The sequence below is a fragment of the Grammomys surdaster genome, unplaced genomic scaffold (assembly GCF_004785775.1).
Source record: "Grammomys surdaster isolate TR1022 unplaced genomic scaffold, NIH_TR_1.0 166, whole genome shotgun sequence".
NCBI classification, from domain to species: domain Eukaryota; kingdom Metazoa; phylum Chordata; class Mammalia; order Rodentia; family Muridae; genus Grammomys; species Grammomys surdaster.
This window is the reverse complement of record NW_021604614.1, coordinates 2521354-2544401: the sequence shown is the minus strand read 5'-3', so window position 1 is coordinate 2544401 and position 23048 is coordinate 2521354. Positions and strand designations below refer to the sequence as shown.

The 23048-nt window shown below is 48.4% G+C and overlaps 1 protein-coding gene across 2 annotated transcripts; it reads right to left on the bottom strand.

The window, feature by feature from the left end:
- Positions 1-3907: 3907 nt before the first annotated feature.
- On the bottom strand, positions 3908-21399 carry Eif4h (eukaryotic translation initiation factor 4H). Of its 2 annotated transcripts, XM_028766174.1 has the most exons (7): positions 21297-21399; positions 11322-11509; positions 9586-9650; positions 9401-9497; positions 8450-8509; positions 5960-6097; positions 3908-5661 (listed from the first exon to the last, which is right to left on the bottom strand). In XM_028766174.1, the coding sequence occupies exons 1-7, from the start codon at positions 21353-21355 to the stop codon at positions 5522-5524; spliced, it is 747 nt and encodes a 248-aa protein (XP_028622007.1). In that variant the 5' UTR covers positions 21356-21399; the 3' UTR covers positions 3908-5521. The 2 variants fall into 2 exon arrangements, with proteins under 2 accessions (XP_028622007.1, XP_028622009.1); XM_028766176.1 differs by lacking the exon at positions 8450-8509.
- Between the last annotated feature and the right edge of the window lie 1649 nt (positions 21400-23048).

Below are 23048 nucleotides of genomic sequence, written 5' to 3'. Positions count from 1 at the left end.
TGACAACCACACACAAGAGGAAGCTAGTCCTTCCAGCATCCACAGGCATCTGAGAGTGGGGATCAGAGACAGAGACTAGAACAGTAGAATCTCAAAGAACAAATACTAATGGGCAGAGAGAAGAGATGGGGGACAGAGGAGACAGGGAGGAAGATGGGCACAAAGATGTCACATGGAACAAAGGACCTCTGTGCCAGAGACAGCTGGATAGACAAGCTGCCTCTCTGTGTGTGTTTGTGGGTGGTGGTGGGTAAATTTAGAGGCCAGAAGTCAGTCTTGGTGTCTTCCACCTTTTTTTGTTTTTTGAGATAAGAGTTTCTGTGTGTCCCTGGCTGTCTTGAGACTCACTCTGTAGACCAGGCTGGCCTTGAACTTTGAGATCTATGCTGACTCTGTGTCATCTACTTTTCAAAAACAAAACTACTGCCTGCCTTTATTACTTTGGAGTTTTTGTATGTGTGTGTGGGCATATATGTCACAGAGCAATGTGGAAGTCTGAAAATAACCTGGAGCTGGTTCTTCTTCCACCATGTGGGTCCCAGGGATGGAACTCAGATTGTCTGTCTTGGTGGAAAGCACCTCTACCCACTGAGCCATCTTGCCACCTCATGGTTTTAATTTTTCTGTATTTGTTTTGGGTCTTACTATGTAGTCCTGACTGGCCTGGAAACTCAAGAGATCCATTTGCTTCTTCCCAAGTGTTGGGACTGTACCTAACTTCCACCTTCATTGTTCCCTTTCACTGGCCGGAGATTCACACGTCCCCATGTCCCCATAGCTTCACTATGAGTGCTGGGGATCCAAGCTCAGGGTCCTCAGGCTTTTGAGAGCTTTAGTAACTGAGCCGCCCCTCCCCAACACACACCTCAGCCAAAGCTACTTCTCAGTTGGGATTATCCTTGCCTGAGACTCAGGGAGGCTCCCGGTAGGAGCAGGAACATCAGGTGGCACCACTGCCCCAAGTGACAAGGACCAACCACCTTGCTCAGTGCATCCTGAAACTTGGGAAAAGGTCAACACACACATTCTACCTGCTGGGGACATCAAGCAGGAGGCAAGGTGATCCTACCATGCAATCTGCCGTGTGTGTGTGTAGTGTTGTTATACCCCTGGGCTCCAATAGCCTGGGTGGTTCTTCCCAGTCTTTGTGCCCCGAGTCTGCTGCTGCCACCCAGTGGTGAAGCAAAGCAGCACAGGCATCAGAACTATTACCAGGAGACTCAGTGACCATGGAAGCCTTAGAAATCTGTGCCAGCCAAAGGTAGTACCTGATGCTTTCAGCTCCTAAGACTGTTTCTTTTCCATGGGGGTCAGGTGGGGTTGGCAGAAACTCCCTAGAGGCAAAGCTAGTGCTCATGGCTGGCCTCCTTCCCACACTTTCATTGCAATTCGGCATTTGCTGACCTAGCTGTACAGAGCACTTCATCCAGTTCTGGGGAGGTGTTCAGTTCATCTCGGATCCCTGGCATAGACACTTGTAACCTCAGTTCTATGCCCTCTTCTGACCTCCTTTCTAGAACCCCCCCCCCCAAACACACACACACACACATCAGCACTAGGACTGGAACTGGCTGTGGATGTTGCTCAGTAGGTGCTTAGGTTCCATCTCCAACACAGCACAGCTAGATGTGGGGACACACCCCTATAGCGCTCTCATTTTTCATTTTTAGGCTGCCTCTCGGCTGTGTAGTCCAGGATGGGCCTTGAACTTGCAACCCTTCTGTCTCAGTTCCTGGAATAGCTAGAACTTTCTGAAGTACTCTGAATGTCTTGCAAGCATGTATGTCTGTGCAACGCTTGTGTGCCTGGTTCTTGGAGGGCATCAGACCCCCAGAACTGAATGAGGTTACACTGCTGTGAGCTACTGGCCGCAGGAAGGTCAGCAAATGCTTGTAACAGATAAGCCAGATCTCAAGCCTCAAACCATGGCTTTTTCTGAGCCAGGATTTCTGTGTAGCCCTGGCTGGTCTTGTTCCCAGAGCTCTGGCTGACTCTGCCTCCTGAGTGCTGGGATTAAAAGTGTGTACCTCCATGCAGAGCTTTTAGTGAATTCATTCTTAATTTCAGTAGTATAATATGAGACCTCTACCAATCCCAAGAGCCTTTGGTGTTCTGGGGATCTGACCTTCTCCTTCTGACTCCTTCCAGAGGGACAAGCTGGGATAGCCACTGCTCTGCTAACCACTTACTGCATCTCCCAGGGAATCCAGACTAACTAGGGTCCAACAGAATACCACAGCTATCTATCACAGCAAGCATCTGCCTTTGAGTTATCTGATGTTTGAGAGCCAAGGATGCAGCAAATTTAGATTTAGCAAGGACTCAGTTGGCTGGAGTTTTAAAAAAAAAACCTTTATTTTCCTTGTGAGAAACTTGTGAAAGTCCATTTCTTTCTGGGGATTGAACTCAGGCTGTCAGGCATGCAGCAAGTGTCCTTACCTAAGCCATCTCACTGTTCTGTCTTCAATTTCGTGGGTCACCTTCATGAAACAGCTGCTGCTCTTGAAGACGATCCGGGGTTCAAATCCTAGTACCCACAACCAGCTGTTAACTCCAACTCTGGGAGATGAAATGGCTTCTTCTGAGTACTCCACGGGCAAAGCACACACATGGTGCATATACGCTTATCGGACAGTAAGCTCAAGTACACGAGGTCTTAGGGTCAGAGACGGCTCAACAAAGTAGAGCACTGGCTGCTCTTGCAGAGGACTTGGGTTTGATCCCAAGCACATCACAACTCTTGACTCCAGCTCCTTCCTTCAGCCTTTGCTAGCCCCGAGTGCATGTGGTGTGCGTTCATATGTGTACACACACACACGAAACACACAAAGTCAGCTCTAGGATACCCAACATCTTCTAGCCACCATGGGCATCCACATAACACAAAGAAAAATCCTGCCCCAAAGTCACCAATTCTCAGACTCTGGAGACACAATCTAGCTTAACAGAATGAATCTCGAAGAACATTTCAGGATGCAGTTTTCTGTGAAGTCAGTCTTAAGAACACCACAGAGGTTGGCATGTGGCCGAGTTATAGTGTTTTCATGTTTCTGTTCAATCTCCAGGACCAAACAAGACAAAACAAAAAATAAAATCCCACAAAAGGAGAGAAACCAGGAACCAATTGTCTGAACTTCTCTCCATCATCGATGTGCATAGTCTGAACATGGAAAAAGATCCTTTCCATTTGGCCATTCTGCTAGGGCCACAGAGGTAGTAAACTAACAGTAAGCCTCTACTGCATTTTAGAGGGGTGGTACCACTATGTAGGCCACACTAGTCTTGAACTCGAGAGCTCTGCCTGTTTGCCTCCTGTGTGTTGGGACTGAAGGTGTGCCGTATGCCCAGCACACAACCATGTTACATATAAGGGTGCTCTACCTGCACTCACAGGCACGGATGAGGGTACTAGCCCTCCTGGACAGGAGCTACAGATGCTTGTGAGCTGCACGTGGGTGCTGGGAATCGAATCCGGGTTCTCTGGTACCCTCAACTACTGAACTACCCTTAGCCCCTCAAAGGCCCTCTTACCAGAGCTCAGACATCTAGCTAGACTGGCTGTAGACCTTCTGTCTCCATCGATCTCCCAGGTGCTGGGATTATGGGTATGCACCATGTTTTCCATGGATGCTGGAGGTGCTCCCGCAGTAGACACTGGTCCTGTAAGTGCTGAGATAACTAGCCAAGCTCCACTTTCTTCTTTAGAGGTTCCAAGAATCAACTTCTGCAAACTAGGCCGTGTAACACACCAGAGTACAACCCACTGGCATAGTGTTCGCATAGCAGGACCATGGTCTGACCATCTGAATGGTCAACATGCCACCGAAACTACTTCTAAATGCTTCTCAGCAGCACTCCCAAAGTTCAAAACACAACTTCACAAGTGGCCAGAAAGACAAGCAGTAAGTGTTATGTAAGGTTCTCTTTTATTTAAAAGATCATTCACAAAATACCATATCCATAGACTCACTTTCTGTCATAGAACTGAATGTGTTAAGTGTTTGGAATTCCATTCTTACAGAGTCAGCTGGGCGCCCAGCAGTGTGGATGGACGTGCCTGTTCTGTCTTTTCCGCATTGGAGATGGATTAGATCGTCTGACAGCATCAGCTCTGATTACAACCACGCAATGCATGTCTGTCTTAAGTTAGGTATTGGTGTTACACAAATGGTTCTTATCTCAGAAGCAGAGAAGATGGCAGGCGAGGGAAGGAGTGAGAGTTCTGTAAATTGCCGAGACCTTGCGACAAAGACAATCCCAAGCCAAGGTATAGGCTGGCAGGAAGCTGCTAGCTAACGAGCAAGCTGCGCACCTCTCAGCCCCCTTGCCCCAGGCTCTAGTGGCTGGCTGACCCCTACCTGCTCCAATTAGAACAGACGGAGACTTGGTGCCAAATCCTTTTTCATTTGTTCACACACAGCTGTTCAAGCTAAAAGCAAAGCCTGATTGATCCCCTTGCTCTCTCTCAAGTGAGTGCTCAACACTGTCTGTGGGAGCAGGGGTCTGCCCCACAGAGGAAGCAGCAAGCCTAGAGGTTTCTAGACACCTAGGTACTGAGGGTCTCAACAGCTGTGCAACCGATCAGAGGAAAGTGCCAGACTCTAGGCCTTGAGCTACAGTAGGGAGCAGCCTCACACAAGGGAGAGAGCACAGACTCAGTGAAGCCCAGCTGCCCGCTGCAGCTCCAGCACCACCCCTGCTTCCCACAGGCCTCAGCTGCAGGAAGCGGATTGAGCTGCAGCGGGCTGCACCCCCAAGGGGCCTCCACGGCCCAGGAAGAGCAGGGAATAATGAGCTTCCACTTGGTCTTAAGAGCGAGCAGGAACAAAGCCACGTGGCCACTGGCACCCAGGTCGCCACCAGTGCAGAATGTCCAGATTCCCCTGCACCATTCTGGCCTCACTGTCTGACAGGAGCCTGTTATGCCTGAACAGGCTGCTGGGGCAGGTGAGAGACCCCCACACAGCAGCCTCTCAGGACCAGCAGGCAGTTTCCTTCTATTAAAGCAAGGTGCCTCCAATTCTGCATGCTCATCCCAGCTGGATACCAACAAGTCACCACCAGCCACCTAGCTAGTGGCTCCAGCTCTTTCCCAGAAGCCACAGCAACACAGAACTCGACATGCAAGTTGGAGAGAAGCTCTGAGAGAAAGCAGAGGACAGCACACCCAGAGTGTGGCCAGGGCGTGTAAAGGAAAGAACGAAAGCAAAGGATGAAGCACCTCAGCCCACCTTCCACACGTGACCGACATCCATACCACGTGGGAAGGAGCAGGGAGGCCAGGAGTGAGAGAGGAGAGAAAGAAAACAAAGAAAGCACAAAACAGGCACTAGATAGATATAGCAAAGCCAAGAATGTACTAGAAACCACTTGTTAACAGCTGACATGCACTCACAAGCTCTGTGTTTCCGCTGTAAGGAGGACAGTGCCAGGCGGGAATGGGGCCTGCAGGGCGACCGGCTGCCACCAGGCTGTGGTCTTGCTCCAGCTCCCCCATGCCCCACTCCCTCCCAACCTAAGCTCATTCTTGCTCCTTCTGAACCACTTCCTCTCTGGGCCTGGCTCCCCCAAAGATGGCTGAGTTGGGGTTGGCTACTTGATTGAGGGGTGTTGCCACTGTCCGAGGTTTAAGCTGCAGCCGCGGTCTCTGTGCTCGTTCCTCTGGAAGACAGAAAATAACATGGGTTATATAAAATGGGCTCCATGCCTTTGTGACAGGGCTTCATTTAGCCCAGGCTGGCCTCAAACTTGTTATGTAGCTGAGTGTAACACAGAACTCTGGATCCTCCTGCCTTTACCCACCTCTCTCCAAGTGCCAAGATTATGGGCCATTATGGTAAGACCTATCTAATTGCAAAATTCACTTAAAATGTGATGACTGCTGATCTATTCAGATCAAGGTCAATGCAGGGCAAGGTCTAAAGGGAGTAGACAGTGAGCTGCAAGGATGCTGCCGTACCTTCTGTGGGTTCTCTGAAGTCCATGTTGGAGCCACGCAGAGGAGGGCCATCTCTAAAGCGACTCCCCATTGGAGGGCCTGCTCGCCGGTCCCCAGGGCGACTGCCCCCCCTACCCCCTAAGAAGTCATCCCTGTAGCCTAGGAAAAAAAAACACTGAGTCAAAAACTGTTTACACTGTCACATCAACAGAGACACACAATGTTGTACGAATTGATTTTTCAATGTAATGTTTGTCTAGTATCTGGAATCTTTTTCAAAATTAAAGTGTACAAAACCTGTGCACTTGCTGGGTGACAGCACATTTGGGAATGGAGCTCAGGCCTTGTGCCGAAGAAGCATTCTGTTGTTAAGCCCTGCCCAGCCTCTCACTGGGGATTCACGGCAACTACTCCATCCCACTTGTCTTTGTTGCAGTGTGGACCACACAGTATCACTGTGTGCCCAAGAGTTTAGGTACCCTGTACCCACAGTATAAACTGCAGCTTATTCAAGAGATGCTGAATTTTGAGCCAACAGGCGGCTTTTCTCAGAGGCAGGACTGCTGCCAGGTTTGAGGCCAGCCAAGATCTCATAGGAAGCCTCCATTAAAAACAAGAAAACAAAATGGTGTTGGTGGCCAGGCTGAAGATGATCTAGGCTTCCATCCACCCATTCATAAGAGCCTGCTACTCTCAGGACTTGAGTTCAGCTCCCAGTGCCCACACCACACACCAGGTCGTCACTTCCAGCTCCAGGGACAATTCATATGTGGTGTCATGAGCTTATAATCTCACCAATGGGGAGACAGGAGACAGTGGGTCTCTAGAGCTCGCTGGCCAGCCAGTTAAGCTCTGGCCAATGAGACCTGGTGTCAAAAATAAACCAACAGTTGGCTCAGCAAGGAAAGGTGCTTGCTGCCAAGCTTGCCAACCTGACTATAATGCCCGCTTCCCATACTGGACGGGCACTTCCTCTGAAAACTGTCACCCGACACACACATATACACACACACAGAGGCTTGTGTGGAGAGGGGAGGTGGCAAATGTCTTTAATCTCAGTGCTCAGGAGGAAGATGAACTGTGTTTGGGGCCAGCCTGAGCTATAATGTGTTCCAGGCAAGCAAAGGACACATGGTGGGCTAAACATGTCTAAACAAAACACAACACAACACCAGAGTAGCACAGACAGGGCCCAAGAATTCATTCAGACATCTGCATCCTTTATTTGAATTCCCTTTGCAAAGCAGAGATTCCCTTTCTTCTAGCTTCCGACTTTCCGAGTTGTTTTAGGTCAGGGCCCTACTATGTGACTCAGAGTGACTGCACTTGAGCTTCCACCTCAGTCCCGAGCACCGGCATTATAGCTTATAGGTCATCTAAGAAGCCCTCTGACACTTGAGGGAGCCAAGCATATAACACAGATACATGGCAGAGAAACACTCTCACACCTAAACCCCTAAGCACAACGGGAAGGCTATGCAGGCAGAGACAAGCTCATTCATGGACTTCTAGAAAGCACACCATGAAAACCCCAATTTTTCTTTACAAAGTCAAGGTTCGCACACTGGCTGTTGTTTATGGTAGGTCTGTGTGGTGTAGGACTCAGGACCTTTCCCCACATGAGCTGCTGCGGGAGCTACCTATTCCTATACTCCACTGGGACATTTTCAACTACTTTCTTCTTTGTATTTCCTTTTATTAAAAAAAAAAAAGCCATTATTATTCCTTTAGAATACTTAAAATACTTAAAACCAATCCACACATGAGTTTTAGAAGGCAATACCCCTGGCAGCTGACCCTGGGACCCAAAGGTGGTAAGGCAAGGGCTCCACTCTCTGCATTCTTGGCTGAAACAAGGCAACTCAGGAAGGCTTTGGCCCCAGAATTAATTAGCTATTTCCAGAACTTGAGGCCCCACCACCCCAGGAGCTGCTTCCTTGCCTGGGCTGGCTCTGAGACACATACTGCACATTTCAATCAGAGGCCAGCTTCTACATAAAACTCCAGTCTCACTGCATGCTACTGTACTTTCATTTCCGACTGCTACAGGACTCTGCATTAGTCTCCTGTGCCTCTCATCCCTGCTGATGCAGATATCCTTTGAGCAACCTGGGTCGGCTGAGGAAGGGATGCTAAAGTGGAGCCTCTCTAGCCTGAAGTGTCGGAACCAGAGCCCCAGGCCCTTCAAGAGAAATACTGGCCACCTGGACCCGCATCACTGAGGCTTCGTGGGCAGCTCTGGAGCCTCTATGCTGTGTTACTTCTAGAGAACACTGCTAATTCTTTTTGTTGCACAAATGAAACACAAGAGTTGTCCTGGCTATAGCCCCAGCAACAGGCTCAGGGGAGAGCAGGAGGAGGGGCCTGGCCTCTCTACCCAGTCCTGAGGCTTAGTGTATGCCTGGAGACCTTTTGGAGTCTCGCTGGTGGAAGGAATTAGGAGCCTGTCTAGGTTGAACACTCCTGAGAAACAAGGGAACGAGGGAAGAGTGGAATGTGAAATACTGATACCAGAGTTGAAGTCATCCCGGGAATCCCATCCACCTCTAGATTCTCGAGAGCCACCCATTCCTGAGGATACACACACACAAAGAGATAAAGTTGAGGTCTGTGCTCATCACTCTTCTTCATCACGACACAACCTTAATCGTTTAACAAAGGGGAACCTCAATTGAGAAACTGGCCTGACTGACATGTCCCCTGTGAGCATGTCTAAGGGGACATTTTCTTGATTAATGACATGGGAGGGCCCAGAAAACAGTGGGTAGTGCCGCCTGTGGGCAGTGAGCCTGGGTGGTATAAGGAAGCAAACAGCATGGCAGGGAGCAGCATTCCCAACGTGCTCTGCTTCAGATCCTGCCTCGGCTTCCCTAGATGATGGATTGCAGCCAAATAAACGCTTTCTTCCTCAAGATGCTTTTAGTCACAGCAAGAGAACCCTATCTAGGACAAGGCCATGTTTTTGTATGTGCTGGACACTTTGATGTCAACTCAATACAAGCCAGAGTCACGAGAGGAGCGAACCTCAATTATAAAAATGCCTCTGTAAGACTGGGCTGTAGGGCATTTTCTTAATTAGTGATTAATGTGGGTGGGGCCATCCCCGGCTAGTCAGTGGTCCTGGGTTCTATTAGAAAGCAGGCTGAGCAAGCCATGAGGAGCAAGCTAGTAAGCAGCACCCCTCCATGGCCTCTGTATCAGCTCTCATCTCCAGGTTCCTGCCAAGACTTCCTTCAATGGTGAACAGTAATGTGAAGTTATTTAAGTCAAATAAACCCTTTCTTCCAAGCTGCTTTTAGTCATAGTGTTTCATTACAACAATAGAAACCTAAGCCACTTCAGCAATAGGACAAAACCTAAGCTCTCAAGGACCTATCAGGGCTCTGAGCCAGTGCTCAGTAAATGATGCACAGGGCTAGCACGCAGTGTGCGCACACAGCAAGTTTTAAAACAGCTAATCACCTCTGTCATCAGGTCCGCCTTTCCTGAATCCAAAGCCACCTTTATCTTGTTTTCTGCCTTCTGCAATGTCCACACGAAGTGACCGGTCACCCAAGAGCTGAAGACAAGAAGACAGTCAGTCTATGTATCAACAGGAACACAGACCTCGGGCTGCGGCGTGGGTAAGGGAAGCTGAGGGTACTTACTGCACCGTCGTAAGTCAGAGCCTCCTTCAGGGAATCCACCTCATCAAATTCTACATAGCAGAACCCTGGAAGAAAACAGAAGCCACCTCGTACATACATGCTGGACTCTAGGCCTGCTGGAATCTCATTAGCATCACTAGGCACCACAGCTGGTAGTGTCCCATTTGGGTGACAGTAGATCCCAGAATATGCTAGTGTACCCTCTAACTAACCCCAATGAAGTCTAATGTAACCCAGGTTGGCCCTCAAACTTGCTAAGTAACTAAGGATAAGCAGAACTTCTGATCCTGCCGCCTCCATCTCTCAAGTGCTGGAATTGTAGGCATATACCAGCGGGCCTGGTTTATGTAATGCTAGGGGTAGAACCCAGAGCTGTGGCCATGCTGGGCAAGCACTTCAGCAGCTAAGCCACATTCCAAGTTGTCAGTTACATTCCATCAGGTAGAAAATGCTAACCCAATGGGCACTGACACTCCTTCCTTCTTATATGTACTGATTTCCCCTTTGCAGTGCTGGAGGTGGAGTACAGAGCCTCCGATTCTAACCTGTGGCTGGCTGAGGGAGGGGAGTTTCCTTCCCTCCATGGATTCCGAGAGTGAGTTCCAAGTTCAAGGAGGCAATGACAGCACAGCTATGTACTCACCCTCTAAAGCTAAAACTCAACAAAATAATCCAAGATACAGACCCCAAGGCATCCCACACTGATGTAGTCTGAAGCTAGGTTAAACCCATAAGCCTTATGCAAATTTGGTTTGCCAATGCTTGTTAGCAAGCTGCCTGGGATTCCCTGACACCTGTGTTTACTACCCAGTTATACACCATGCCCAGCTGCAGGGGCTGAAGCAAAGCCTACGTAAAGCTGCATTCATGTACTTCTTGCTCCTGGCTTGGCTTCCACTCTGAACTTCTCTTGAAGGCACAGAGTGAGTTGAATGAACCCTGGACCATGCACTCGGGTCTGGGAGGCAGGATTCTCTCTTATCTACCTTCCCATCCTTGGCCCATTCAGACAACACTGTGTAGGCAGCAGCTGTATGTGAAATGAACTAACCTTCCCAAACAGGCAGCTTCCAAAGGGAACCTGGCACCACTGAGGTTACTCTCTGATTTTATAACAATTACCAGGAAGCTACCAATAAAAGTAACACAGTGAGGAAGAACTCTTTTTATAAAAAAGTTATTTTCAGAACTGCAGAGATGGCTCACTAGTTAGGAGCACTTCCCTTGCAGAGGACTAGGATTCAATTCTCAGCACCCATATGGTAGCTCACAACTGTCTGTCTATCTGTAACTCCAGATCCAGGCGGCCTAATGGGCTCACACATTGCTCCCATACAAGCAAGCATGCATGGACACACAACATTCACACACATACAGCATAAATTTACTTTAAAAAAAAAAGGTATTTTCAGAGGTGTACAAACACATGGATTTTTGTTGTTTTGGTTTTGTTTAGAAAAAAGGTCCTCAGCTTTATCACCTTCCTTTCCCAAGCGGCTCCTCCACCTACAGGGACACTGCATGAGAGCTGCGCAGGCAAACCATACACATATCCCACTAAGAACCACGCCAAGTGCAAAACATTGTTTTTCCCCAAGGGATCCTCAGAACAGAGTTGATTTCTGCTTGTGGAGCAGGCTAACACAGGACAGTCAGCTTTTGGCTCACTCAACTAATTCATTTGTATGCCTCCCCACCTAACCTTCCACACCTACCCACAATAAATACAAGCTTACCTTTAAATTTGTCTGTGTCTTTGTCTCTGACTAGCCGCACACTCCGTATGCTGAGATCCTTAAAGATAGCATCTATGTCACCCTGAACTGTGTTAAAAGGGAGATTTCCTACGTAAGCTGTGTAAGGGGGCTCTGTGGGTAGCTCCTTCTGGCTTCGGGACCCATGGCCACCAGCACTGCCTCGGGACCTAAAAGGAAAGATACAGAAGAGTTTAAGGCTCCTGACCCATAAGGGTAACCCAACAATCTGTCCTCTGTCTCACTGTCTGCCCAGCAAAAAGTGACTGATTCTGGTGACAGAAATAGCCATATAAACACTGCACAAGATAGTTCAAACCCATCACATAGCCTATGAAGATAGCTCCCTTGCTGGGCTGGAATCTGTATCTGCAATGCTATGTAGTAAATAAATCCTAGGTCAATGCCCTCCATACATAATCACACAAAAAATATGGAACCACTCAGGAGGATGAAGACAAGAGGATCAAGAGTTCAAGACTTGCCTAAGCTCCATAAGACCCTGCCTCTGGGTGGGAGGAGATGAGCTAAATGGCTCGGTCTAGGTACAGCACTTGCCATGTATGCACGAGGACCCGCGTTTGCATCTCCGGGATTTACTGGCCATTCAGCCTAAATCAATAGTAAGTTCCAGGTTCAGTGAGAACCTATCTCGAGGATAAGTTGGAAACAACTGAGGAAGAAACCTGACAGTGACTTCTGACCTAACATGCACACAAATGAACCCAAAAGAGAGCAAGGCATAGATAGTGGCATATGCCAGTAACCAGGAGGTCACAGCAGGAGCAACGCCATCCTCAGCTATAAAGTGATTTGGAGGCCAGCCATCCAGTCACAAAACAAAAAACCCAAATAGACTAGCCAGAAGAAATGTAGAAAATCTTTTTAGAGGGGACCACCGAAACTTTATTTTTTGCTGTTTAAAAAACCTCATTTATTTTTTCAGACAAGGTCTCTCTACATAGCCCTGGCTGTCCTGGAACATATTATATAGACTAAGATGATCTCAAACTCAGAGATCCTCCTGCCTCTGCCTTCCTGGTGTAGGAACTAAAGACATACGCGGTCATTCCCATCTGGTTTTTGCTTTTATTGTAGACATAAATGTTTGCAAATGAATGTTTTGCCTGCAGGTACATGTAAGTACCACACACACGGTAACAGCAGTCAAGAGGGCATTGGATCCCTGGAATTGAAGGTGCGGACATGTGGGTGCTGGGAAGCAGACCAGATCCTTTCTCGTCACATGTTCGACATCTCCAAGCCATCTCTCTAGATGCTGTGGTTAATCCACATCAGTCATTTCAATTAACAACCCATAGAATGCCTTACCAAACGCTGGGCATGGTGGCATGTATATACCTTTAGTTGCAGTACTTGGGGAGCAGAGACAGGCAGAGCTGAGTTCCAGGACAGCCTGGTCTACAAAGAAGGTGCCAAGACAGCCAGGGCTAAACAGAGAAACCTTGTCAAAAAAAAAAAAAAAAAAAGCAAAGAACAGAGAAAGAGAGAGAGACAGACACACACACAGATAGACAGACTGTCCTAACAAAGCTGGTGGGTGGTGCATGCCTATAATCCCAGTCCTTGTCCTTGAGACATAAAGTAGGATCAAATCATATTTACAAGTATGATTCCATCTCAAAAACACACACCCAAATTCACTCCCCAAAAGGAAGTCCTGCAGCCTGACGTAGCAGCAGGACAGGCTTCTGAGGACTTGTGTGTGTGACGGCTCTGTTGAGTCAACCCATCACCACAACTCTCATGCTCCCATCTCCCAAAGCACCCTGAGTATTTCCAGTAAGCCACTTTAGGATGGAGTATCTGACAACTGCTATTTACTGACCCTTTAGGTAAAGCACTCCTGCAGCCAATGTTGTGACAGTGCCAACGGCAGGACACCTTACCACACACTACTGACCCTTACTATTCTGACTGACCTTCTAATAACCTGTCAGGAGGCTCACCTAGCTGTGACTCTGTGTGGGTGGCACACGCAGCAATATGCTAGACACACGGATGTGACTCACCCACACCAGGGCAAGATGGTGGAGGCTCTTACCACAATGTTCCCAATACTGTGTGACTTTAAGCACTGCTTACTTCTGGAAACGTGGGCTCATGAGTACACAGGTATGATGAGTAAGGTTTAGTAACAGCGAATACCTGTGTGGGAACAAGACCACGCCCAGGGGTAAGGCGCCCACAGATGATGGAAGTCAGCACCCTGCTCAGAGGTAGCACTGCTAACCACTCATAAGTACTTCCTTAGTAGGGCCAGGGCTACATGGTAAAACCCTGTCTAGAGCAGGACTTCTGCCAACCACTTCTCTGAACATCAGTGTGTGTTTTCCTGTATGAAGTCCAGGCTGGCCAACCTTCCCAGCCTGGATGACGACACACATCATGCTTCCATTTTGCCTGTTACTTTATAAATGCTTGAAATATCAGCTTCATAAATGAATTTAATTGACTATAAACCACTTCATAAATACCAAGTGCCATATAAAATTTAATAACAATCTCAGAGCACTCAAGATTTGGCTGCCACATCTGAGGTTATGATCTGAGCCAGACACTTGGGACAACAGGGAAGGACAGAAACTAGGAGTCAAGTAGACAAAGCACAGCGCCTAGCCCCCCCAACCCCCCACAAGCTCAAGCCAGGTCGGACATCCACAAGCTCCCAGGCTCTATCACACACCATCACCAAGCCACAGCTCTGTTCAATAAGCTAGGGGCTGACTAGGAACAACCTAGTGATCTATGACACAAAGGGGATGCTTCAAAGTAGCAGTAAGCCGGGCGGTGGTGGCACACGCCTTTAATCCCAGAACTTGGGAGGCAGAGGCAGGCGGATTTCTGAGTTCGAGGCTAGCCTGGTCTACAGAGTGAGTTCCAGGACATCCAGGACTACACAGAGAAACCCTGTGTCGAAAAAACAAACAAACAAACAAAAAAGTAGCAATGATAATTCAGGAAACCTAACCCTCAGCTGCCAAGTGTGACCCAAATCCTTTAGGCTGTCAAACTTTCCACCCCAATCAATCAAATGGTGGACTGTCTGGAGGTCAGAACAAGGGTCTAGAAGGCCAAGCCCCACATTCGCCCTCTAGCAGGAATCTGGAAAACACGCCACCGAGTCAGAAATCCTCGACAACATCAGGAACCTGAGCTTAATTTTGCAGGCAGACCAGGAAAGCAGACTCTAAAGATGGCTAGCAAAGATATGGAGGCTTCAAGCAGACCAGAGGAGGAATGACTACAGAAGAAACCAATCAGGTTCAGCACTCAGTGAAGAGCCTGTCTAGCAAGCTTGAGGCCATGGATGCTGCCCTGAGTACCACACACATCCAGAGAAACCAATGAAAGAAGGAGGGATTGGTAGGGGCTGGATATAGTCAAGTAAATTAAGCAGAAAATCAAATTGGCCCAAGTGGCCTGGTGGCACAGGCCTGTGATCCCAGTCACAGATACAGGAGGTGGGAATTTCAAATGAGGCCAGCCCCACCAAGACTGTCTCAACAAAACAAAATACCTCAAAGTTAAAAAGAGGATGTGTGCGCACGTCAACAGTAGAGTATTTGTGCAGTATGGACAAATTCAGAGGCTCCACCATGCCTGTAACCTTAGTATTAAAGGCACACAGGAGGGAGTGTCGGGGCATCAGGAGTTCAAGGTCATCCTTGGTTATATACCAATTCTTAGGCCAGGTAGGCAAATATGGAGACCCAGTCTCTGAAAATAAATATGCCACGTGTGCTGGCATCCTGTTATTCCCAGCACCAAGGGAGGAGGCAGAGACAGGCAGATGGGAGTTCAGATTTCTGTGTTGAGAACAGCTGGGTCTATACAGTGAGTTCCTTTATCTCAACAGTCTCCTTTGCCCAAGTCTTCATTTACTCTTCTTGGTGTTTCATATAAACCACACTCACAAACTTAAGGCTGGGTGTGTTAAGCCACATGGTGGTGGCACTCACAGAGGCAGGTAGATGGATCTCTATGAGGCCAGCCTGGATGACAGCCAAGGCTACAAAGAGAAACCCTAACTCAAAAAACAAAAAAACTGGGTGTGTGGGTGCCCACCTTTTATCCCAGCCAGGGCTACACAGGAACGCCCTGCCACAGAAACCAACACACACAACTCCCACCTTTCTTCTCTGCCTTTCCTTAAAGACAAGCCTCTTGCCAGCCCTGTGCAGGCTCTGATGAGCCACGACATTTGACATTTACCACCTTACAGTCGACACTCATCCTGAGCTGTGTTTTGCACAAACCTAGACAGTACCCAAACTGGATAATGCCCACTCCACCATGCAGCGGGAGGGTTGGGGGGATGGAGAGGCAGCCAGGCCTATGGCACACTCCTGTAATCAAAGTGCTCGAGCTTGAAGCAGGGTGATCAGAAGTTCAAGTTCATGCTCATGCTTAGGTCACATTACATACCAGTCTCAGACTCATTTTAAGGGGGGGGGGGGAGAAAGAAGAGCCGTGTCTGTCAACAAGAGTAGGACCACTTCCCACTGTTGAAGGGTTGGAACCTGCTACTAGGCTGATTTCAGATATGTTATGTATTTGAGGGCATTGTATATGGAAACATATCAACATTTCCAATAACACAATGTCACTAAATTCCAAAATCTCAAATGCATCTGAGCTGGTGGCTCAAACCTTTAATCCAGGCACTAGGGAGGCAGAGGCAGGATCCCTGTGAATTTGAGGCCTGTCTGATCTACATAGTGAGTTTTAGGGCGGGCAGGGCTACAGAGAGAAACCCTGTCTCAAAACAAAAACCAACCAAATAAATGTTCTACAGTAACACCCTGGGAAGAATCCATTCAACTTACAGGACAGGAGTGTTCTGACTGCTACAGGGTAAGGCTAGCACCCAGAGGCCTGGGGACAACCCCTGGATGTCCTTCCTCAGGTGTCACTCCTTGAGAAATGTGCAGAGATGATGAGAGCACCGGTGCCTGTGGCTTTCTTGTTTGCTGTTTCTGAGACAGGCCCAAGTATCTAGGCTGGCTTCAAGCTATTAGCTCTGTGCAGAGGCCCTTGAGCTTCTGCTGCTTCCCCAGGCTGGGATTAGACATACCCAGCAAGGGATTTACCTGGTGCTGGGGATGGAACCTTCACACATACCAGGTGCACACTCCCAAATGAGCTGCACCCCTACCCCCCCACACAAATTCCTTATCAGTTATTTGTAAGTCCTCATTTATGTCACTGATAATTACACTCATTATAAGGAAAACCAAGGCCGGTGATGGAGCAGCTGGCTAAGAGCATTTGCTGCTCTTGCAGAGAACCCGGGCTCCATTTTCAGCATCCACAGCTAGCAGAATGGGCTTCCAGGGAACTGGACACTTTCTTCTCATCTCTGACACACCAGGTACATGCACATGCAGACAAATCATTCCTAACGCATAAAATCAATTGAGTAGAGGCACTTGGAAGGCAGAGCCAAGAAGTCTCTGTGAATTGAGGCCTGTCTGTCTGGTTTACATATGAAGATTCAAGCTAGCCATGGCTACAGAATGAGATCCTGTCTCATGAAAGTCAAAGCTGTCCTGGAGACCAGGCTGGCTTCAAACTTAAGATATCCACCTGCCTCTGCCCCGCCAAGTGCTAGGTGTAAAGACATATTCCACCATGGCCAGCCAAGAAATTACGTTGTTTTGTTTTTTTTTTTCACTAGTACTTATTGTTTGTTTTGAAGCCAGAGTCTAATGTCACCCTTTTACTTCAGAATCCAACATAGCCGAGACAGACAGCTCATGTCACCACACCAAGCTCAGGAACACTTCAATGTGTACTTTCAACAGTTCCTAGTAGGCACATCTTAACAATCTCAGCCCTGTGACTGAGATTAGTTCCCACCTAATTCTCCTGCTTGGTGGCTTTTAATTAAGCACCCAGAAGCCTTTGTTGCAAAAGTAAAATGTTACAAAAATGTTTCAAATGTAAAACCAAAGCTGGAGAGATGGCTCAGGCATTAAGAGCACTCACTGGCTGTTCTTCCAGAGATCCTGAGTTCAATTCCCAGCAACCAAATGGTGGCTCAAAACTCTCCATAGGGGATCTGACGCTCTCTCCTGGTATGTGGATGGATGTATATGCAGCAGCACTCATGCATTAAATTAAAAAATAAAATGTAAAACCAGTACTTGTATTTTATATGGTCAATGACCAACAGAACAACCATAAACTCTGGGCTGGAGAGCTCAGAAGGTTATGAGTACTTCTTCCAGAGGACCTGGGTTTGATTCCAAGCAACCACGTTTGTCTGTAATTTCAGTTCTAAAGGATCTGGTACCTTCTTTCTGGCCTCTCTGTAGGTACACACATGATGCACAGACACGCACTTGGCAAAATACCCACATACATAAAATTAAAAACCCAAACCAAAACAGGAATCCCTGAAGGACAATTTAGGAGTGGGGCTGATTCCTGGAGGCATGATGGTACTGAAGAGCAAGAGGTAAGTTTCTGGCTAGCTCTGTCTACACATTGGTTTCCAGGCTAGCCAGGGAGCCATAGAACAAAACCAATCAAACATCTGGGTGTAGTGGTGTCCACCTTTAATCTTAGTGCTCTTCAGGACAGCCAGGGCTAAAAATGCTGTCTCAAAACAAAACAAAAAGCTGCAAAAACAAAGTCATGTAAGAGTTAGCACAACCAATTCATGAGGACTTGGAATTGTGTTTTGATTTGCTTGAGAACAATGCAGTTCCTGGCCCTTGTCCCAGGCTGAGGATGGATATGCATGCACATGGGTAAGCCTGAGGAGAAAGCCACGCTCTTTAGTCCTCACTTCCTGACAATGCAGGACCACAGCATTTACAAAGCAGGCTTGGGTCCCCCCAAAGAGGTGCATGACCAGAGTCCCAGAACTCAGGAGAACAGAGCTCGAGTACTGCTGAGTCTGAGGCCAACTGGGCCACACAAATGAGACTGACCTGAGACCTTAATAAAAGCTTCTGGAAGCATGTAACTGTGAGAGCCAGGCTCAGGCCGTAGCTATTGCCCCTATGTTCTGGACCAGGTTAAAGTACCTCACACAAATGTTTAAGCACAACATGAGGCACCTATAGGGTTTAAGTACTGCACAGCATAAAGACAACTTTACTAATACAGCAATTAAAGGATCAATCAGAGATATCTAGTCACCTCTAAGACCATACTGTAAATTTCTGATTCAGAGAGTGGAGAACAGACCCTGGCTCAGTACTCAGCTGAGTGGTGAGGAGAGGGAACAAGACTACAAAACACAACAAAAAAATCTACCCAAAACAAGTCAGCAAAAGCGGACCTGTTCTTCTGTAAGACATAAATAGACTCCAGTGACAATCTCCTGCCTTGGGCTCCAGAGAAACCCCGTCTCAAAAAAACAAAAATCAAGCATCCCCTCATGCACAAAAGAAAAAAGGAAAAGAACTGGGAGCCTGGGTGTGATGAGACCTACCTGTAATCAGAGCACCGAAACGGCAGAGACAGAAGAGCGTTAACTCACTCTACCTAGCAAGTATGCCACAACCTAGGCTACAAGAGACCCTACCTAAAACAGAACAGAAAAGGGGGAGTGCACGGGAGGCAGGGGCAGGAGGATCTCTGAGTCCCCAGCCTGGTGTACACAGCAAGTTCCGAGACAGGCAGGATTATATAGAAACTGAGATGGCCCAGCTCTTACCAAGAGCTGTTCTACCAAAGCACCTACAGGGTGGCTAGCAACCCATCCCAGACACGCCTCTTTGGACACCAGGAAAGGAGACACATGGAGGCAAAACACTCCTATCAATAAATGAGCAAATAAATACAAAAAAGAAATGAGAGAAATACTTCCATGTGAACAGGAAGCCAGCTGAAACGCCTGGTATGGTGGTGCAGGCCTTTAAATCCAGTGCTTAAACACAGAGGCAGGCAGGTCTGTTTTTCAAGGGCAGCCAGGGCTACCTACATAGTGAGAGACTATCCCCAAAAGAGAAACAAAACAGAGCCAGCTTGAAAATTTCAGTTCAAAGAGGTGTTGAGAAGTAAAAGGGCTTTCAAAACAGCTCTAAGGGATGCTTTAAGAGTGTTAACTATCTCAAATTAGCTTTGAGAGAACATCTGGGCAAGTGGCTAACATTTTCATCTCCCAGTAAGTATTTCAAATGAGTTGCATCTTGAGAGATTTGAATTTGTTTACTTCCTAATGTTTTAAAATTATTCAAGGGTCTAAACTGTGGCATACGCTAAATCTAGTGACCTTTCCACCATCACCAAAGGTTGGGACATTTATTCAAAGGCAGTTTTCTTCCCCTCTGAGATAAACTCTCACTGGGCTGTGTCTTAAACTTGGGTTTCTCCTGCCTCAACCTCTACAGTACAAGGGTCTGGGTAGGAAAAAAGAACCCCAGGCACATTTACTTTTTTCAAACTAGTAGAGAAAAATAACAACCCAACCCAAACTGAGCAAGATGGCTCCTGCCTCTAATTTCACCACTGGGAAGGCAGAGGTGGGATGAGTTCACCTGATCTTCCCGGTATGTTCCGAGTTGGCCAGAATTACATACACACGGAGACCCTATCTATTTAAAAAAAAAAAAAATTTCAACAGGACATCGGTTAGTACAAATCCGATACCTAGAAAGCTACCCCCAAGGGCATTCATGTTAACATTTCATCCAACATCTATTTGTATTTTTATTAGCAAATAAAATGTGTGGCTGCACCTTACCCCCAACTTCTTCCCTATGGAAGCATGAATAGTGCCCGGTACACTACTGCAGCCAAACGAGACGGTGACTCATTTTCAAACCCCCGGGTATTTAAAGGTGATCATTCTCCATCTAACAAAAGACACTTTGGGGGCAGCCACTTGGGAAACCTAACACCTCAGTAGAACTACTGTGACATTCTCCTGGCAAGTCACCTTTTCTGTAAAAAGGATAAAGGCCAAGTGTGTCCTTGACAAATAAACAAGACGATTAAAATGACTGTCCCATAAAACTCCTATAAGCGGCGTTTTTTTTTTTTTTTTTTTAAAGCAAGTGGTTGACGCTTATTTCTATTGTTTGGCAGGAGACTGAACCCAAGACATGCTAGACAATCGCTCTATGACTGAACCACAACCCCAGCTGATAACATCTTATGTAAAAACGAACAAAATATCTGGGTGCTGGTTGTTTTGGAATTATGCACCAGGAGCTTTCTAGTCATCAGTAAAGGATTTGGGGAGGTGGGAGGATTGGTTGTAAAGTATGTTATCTGTATCTGACCAAAATCAGAACGAAGCGAAAGCGATTCTCCAGGTCAGGGAAGAAACTAGGAAGAAATCAACAATTTCCGCCGGCAGACACGTAGTATCTGTCAACAAGGCATTCTAAACGCCAGGGAGGCAGAGAGAAAGAGACACGCACACTCCCCACTACGGTGGATTTGTTTTGGTTGAGGTCCGCGCTCCCTGCCTCCCTCGGTGGATCCGACGGTCCCAGGATCCAGACGCGAATCGGAAGGGAAATCGCCCCTCTCGCGGCCTCACGTAGAAGCGACCCAGGGACCCCGCCAGGCAGCGGGGACCCTGGAGAGGGGCAGGCCGCCGCTGCCTGCTTCCGTGCTGCAGCCCAGCCTGGTGCGCGCTGGGGATAAAGCTGGACGCGGGTGCTGGTTTCCCCAGGAAACCCTCCGGCGTCGCTGTGGTCTAACTTTCGGACCGGGGCCCCGCAATGTGCCGCGCTGAGGCCAGCGCGGAGCCGAGGGACGGATGTGCGCCGCGAGCAAGCAAGAGCCCAGCAGCCTAACCGTCGCCAGCCGCTCTCGGAGCGCGCCATTTCCAGGCCTCTCCTCGGGCCTGGTCAGGCCGCTTCCCGCCGCCCGTCTCGAGTGAGCGCGGCAAGGCCGTCCCCTTCGAACCTCCCGGCACTCCGCCCGGCCGAGCCGCCAGCCCGCCAAACCGCGCCCCTCCCGCCTCACCCTCTACCGCCGCCGAAGCTGCTGTAGGCCCGATCGTCGTAGGTATCGAAGTCCGCCATTTGCCGTCTCCGCTCCTTGAGGAACCAGCGGGCCAGCGAGGAAGGACCCCGCAATATAACTCCTCCTCCCCCCTCCCGCCCCGCTACCGGGGCTGTCCGCCGCGCTGCCTGATCGCAAATCGCACGCACGCATGCGCGCGCCGCCGCGCCCGGCCTTGGGCCGACGGGGCCCGCTGCTGGCCCCGGCGCGCTCTGCGGCCCACGTGGTGCGGCAGCCAGCCCCCGGAGCGCCGCGCGCACGCTCTGCCCTCCGAGGCCCATTGTGTGCTAGCCCGGTGGTTTCACGCGTGGTTGCCTCTTACTGTCCTTGCCCCGCCCTGCCCTGTGGTCACCTACCTCTCTGGCGTTGTCTGTCATCCTGCACGCTGCTTTCTAATTATCACCAGATTCAGGTTGGGTTTTATGGAGCCTATGCTGCCCTGGCGCTGGAGCGCTGGAGCTGAGGATGACCTTGAACCCCTGGTGTTTGCCTTTTCCACCTCCTAAGGGCCGGAATGTCAGTGTGCCACTATGTTGGGCTCTCTGGTATCACCTTAGATTTATTAAGGCGCCCTAGGTCTATCCCACTTGGTCCCAAATCTTCAGGACGAGTGGTCGCTGGGTAAAGCTTAAACGAAGACAACCTGGTGTAGGTAGCGATCCCCAGATGACCAAGGGCAGAAGGCTTGTGAGAATGGTGTGTGTGTGCGCGTGCGTGCAGCATGTGAACAAGTTGAAGGGAAATATCTTTGTTTTTGAGAGCTACTACAAACTGGTAAATATCTGTAATCCCTACTCTAGGGAAACTGGTAGATCAGATTATGATTAGTAGATCAGATTATGATTAGAGGTCAATCTGGCCAAAATAATGGTGGGGGTGGGGCACACCTCTAATCTCTGTATTCAGGAGGCAGAAACAGGTGGATCTCTGAGTTCAATGCCACCCTGATCTACATATTGAATTCCAAGCAGCCAAGGCTATGTGGAAAGATCTTGTCTCATAAAACCAAAATAAAAAATCTTAAAGACAAAACAAATTGTATTCTCTGTCTGGGTATTGGGGAGAGGTGGTGAAGATGAGGGTATAGGTTGTTTGTAGTTGAACTAATAAGAGATTAGATATGTTTTACTTTTTCTTTTCTTTTTTTTTTGGTTTTTCGAGACATGGTTTCTCTGTGTAGTCCTGGCTGTCCTGGAATTCACTCTGTAGACCAGGCTGGTCTCGAACTCAGAAATCCGCCTGACTCTGCCTCCCAAGTGCTGGTACTAAAGGCATGCGCCACCACTGCCTGTGTCCATGCGCCACCACTGCCCAGCAGATATGTTTCACTTTTGCAGAAGTCTCTGCTCTGAAAAAGAAAATTTAAGGGTGGGCAGGTTGGCCGGGTGAGTGAGAATGTTTGTTACCGAGCTTGATCTGAGTTTGAGCCCTAGGACCCACATGGTTAAAGGAGAGAGCTGACTACCATAGGTTGTCCTCTGACCTCCACACAAGAGCTAGGGTGTGATAACTTTCTTCATGTTTGCACACTCTTTTACACACACACACACACACACACACACACACACACACACTCACAGAGGCTAGCAAGGACTAGGTACATAGACCCTGTCTCAAAAAAAAAAAAAATCAACCAAGATGGACAGTTCCTAACAAGTGACTCCTAAGTCAGGCAGTGGTAGTAAAAGCCTTTAATCCCAGCATTCTGGAGGC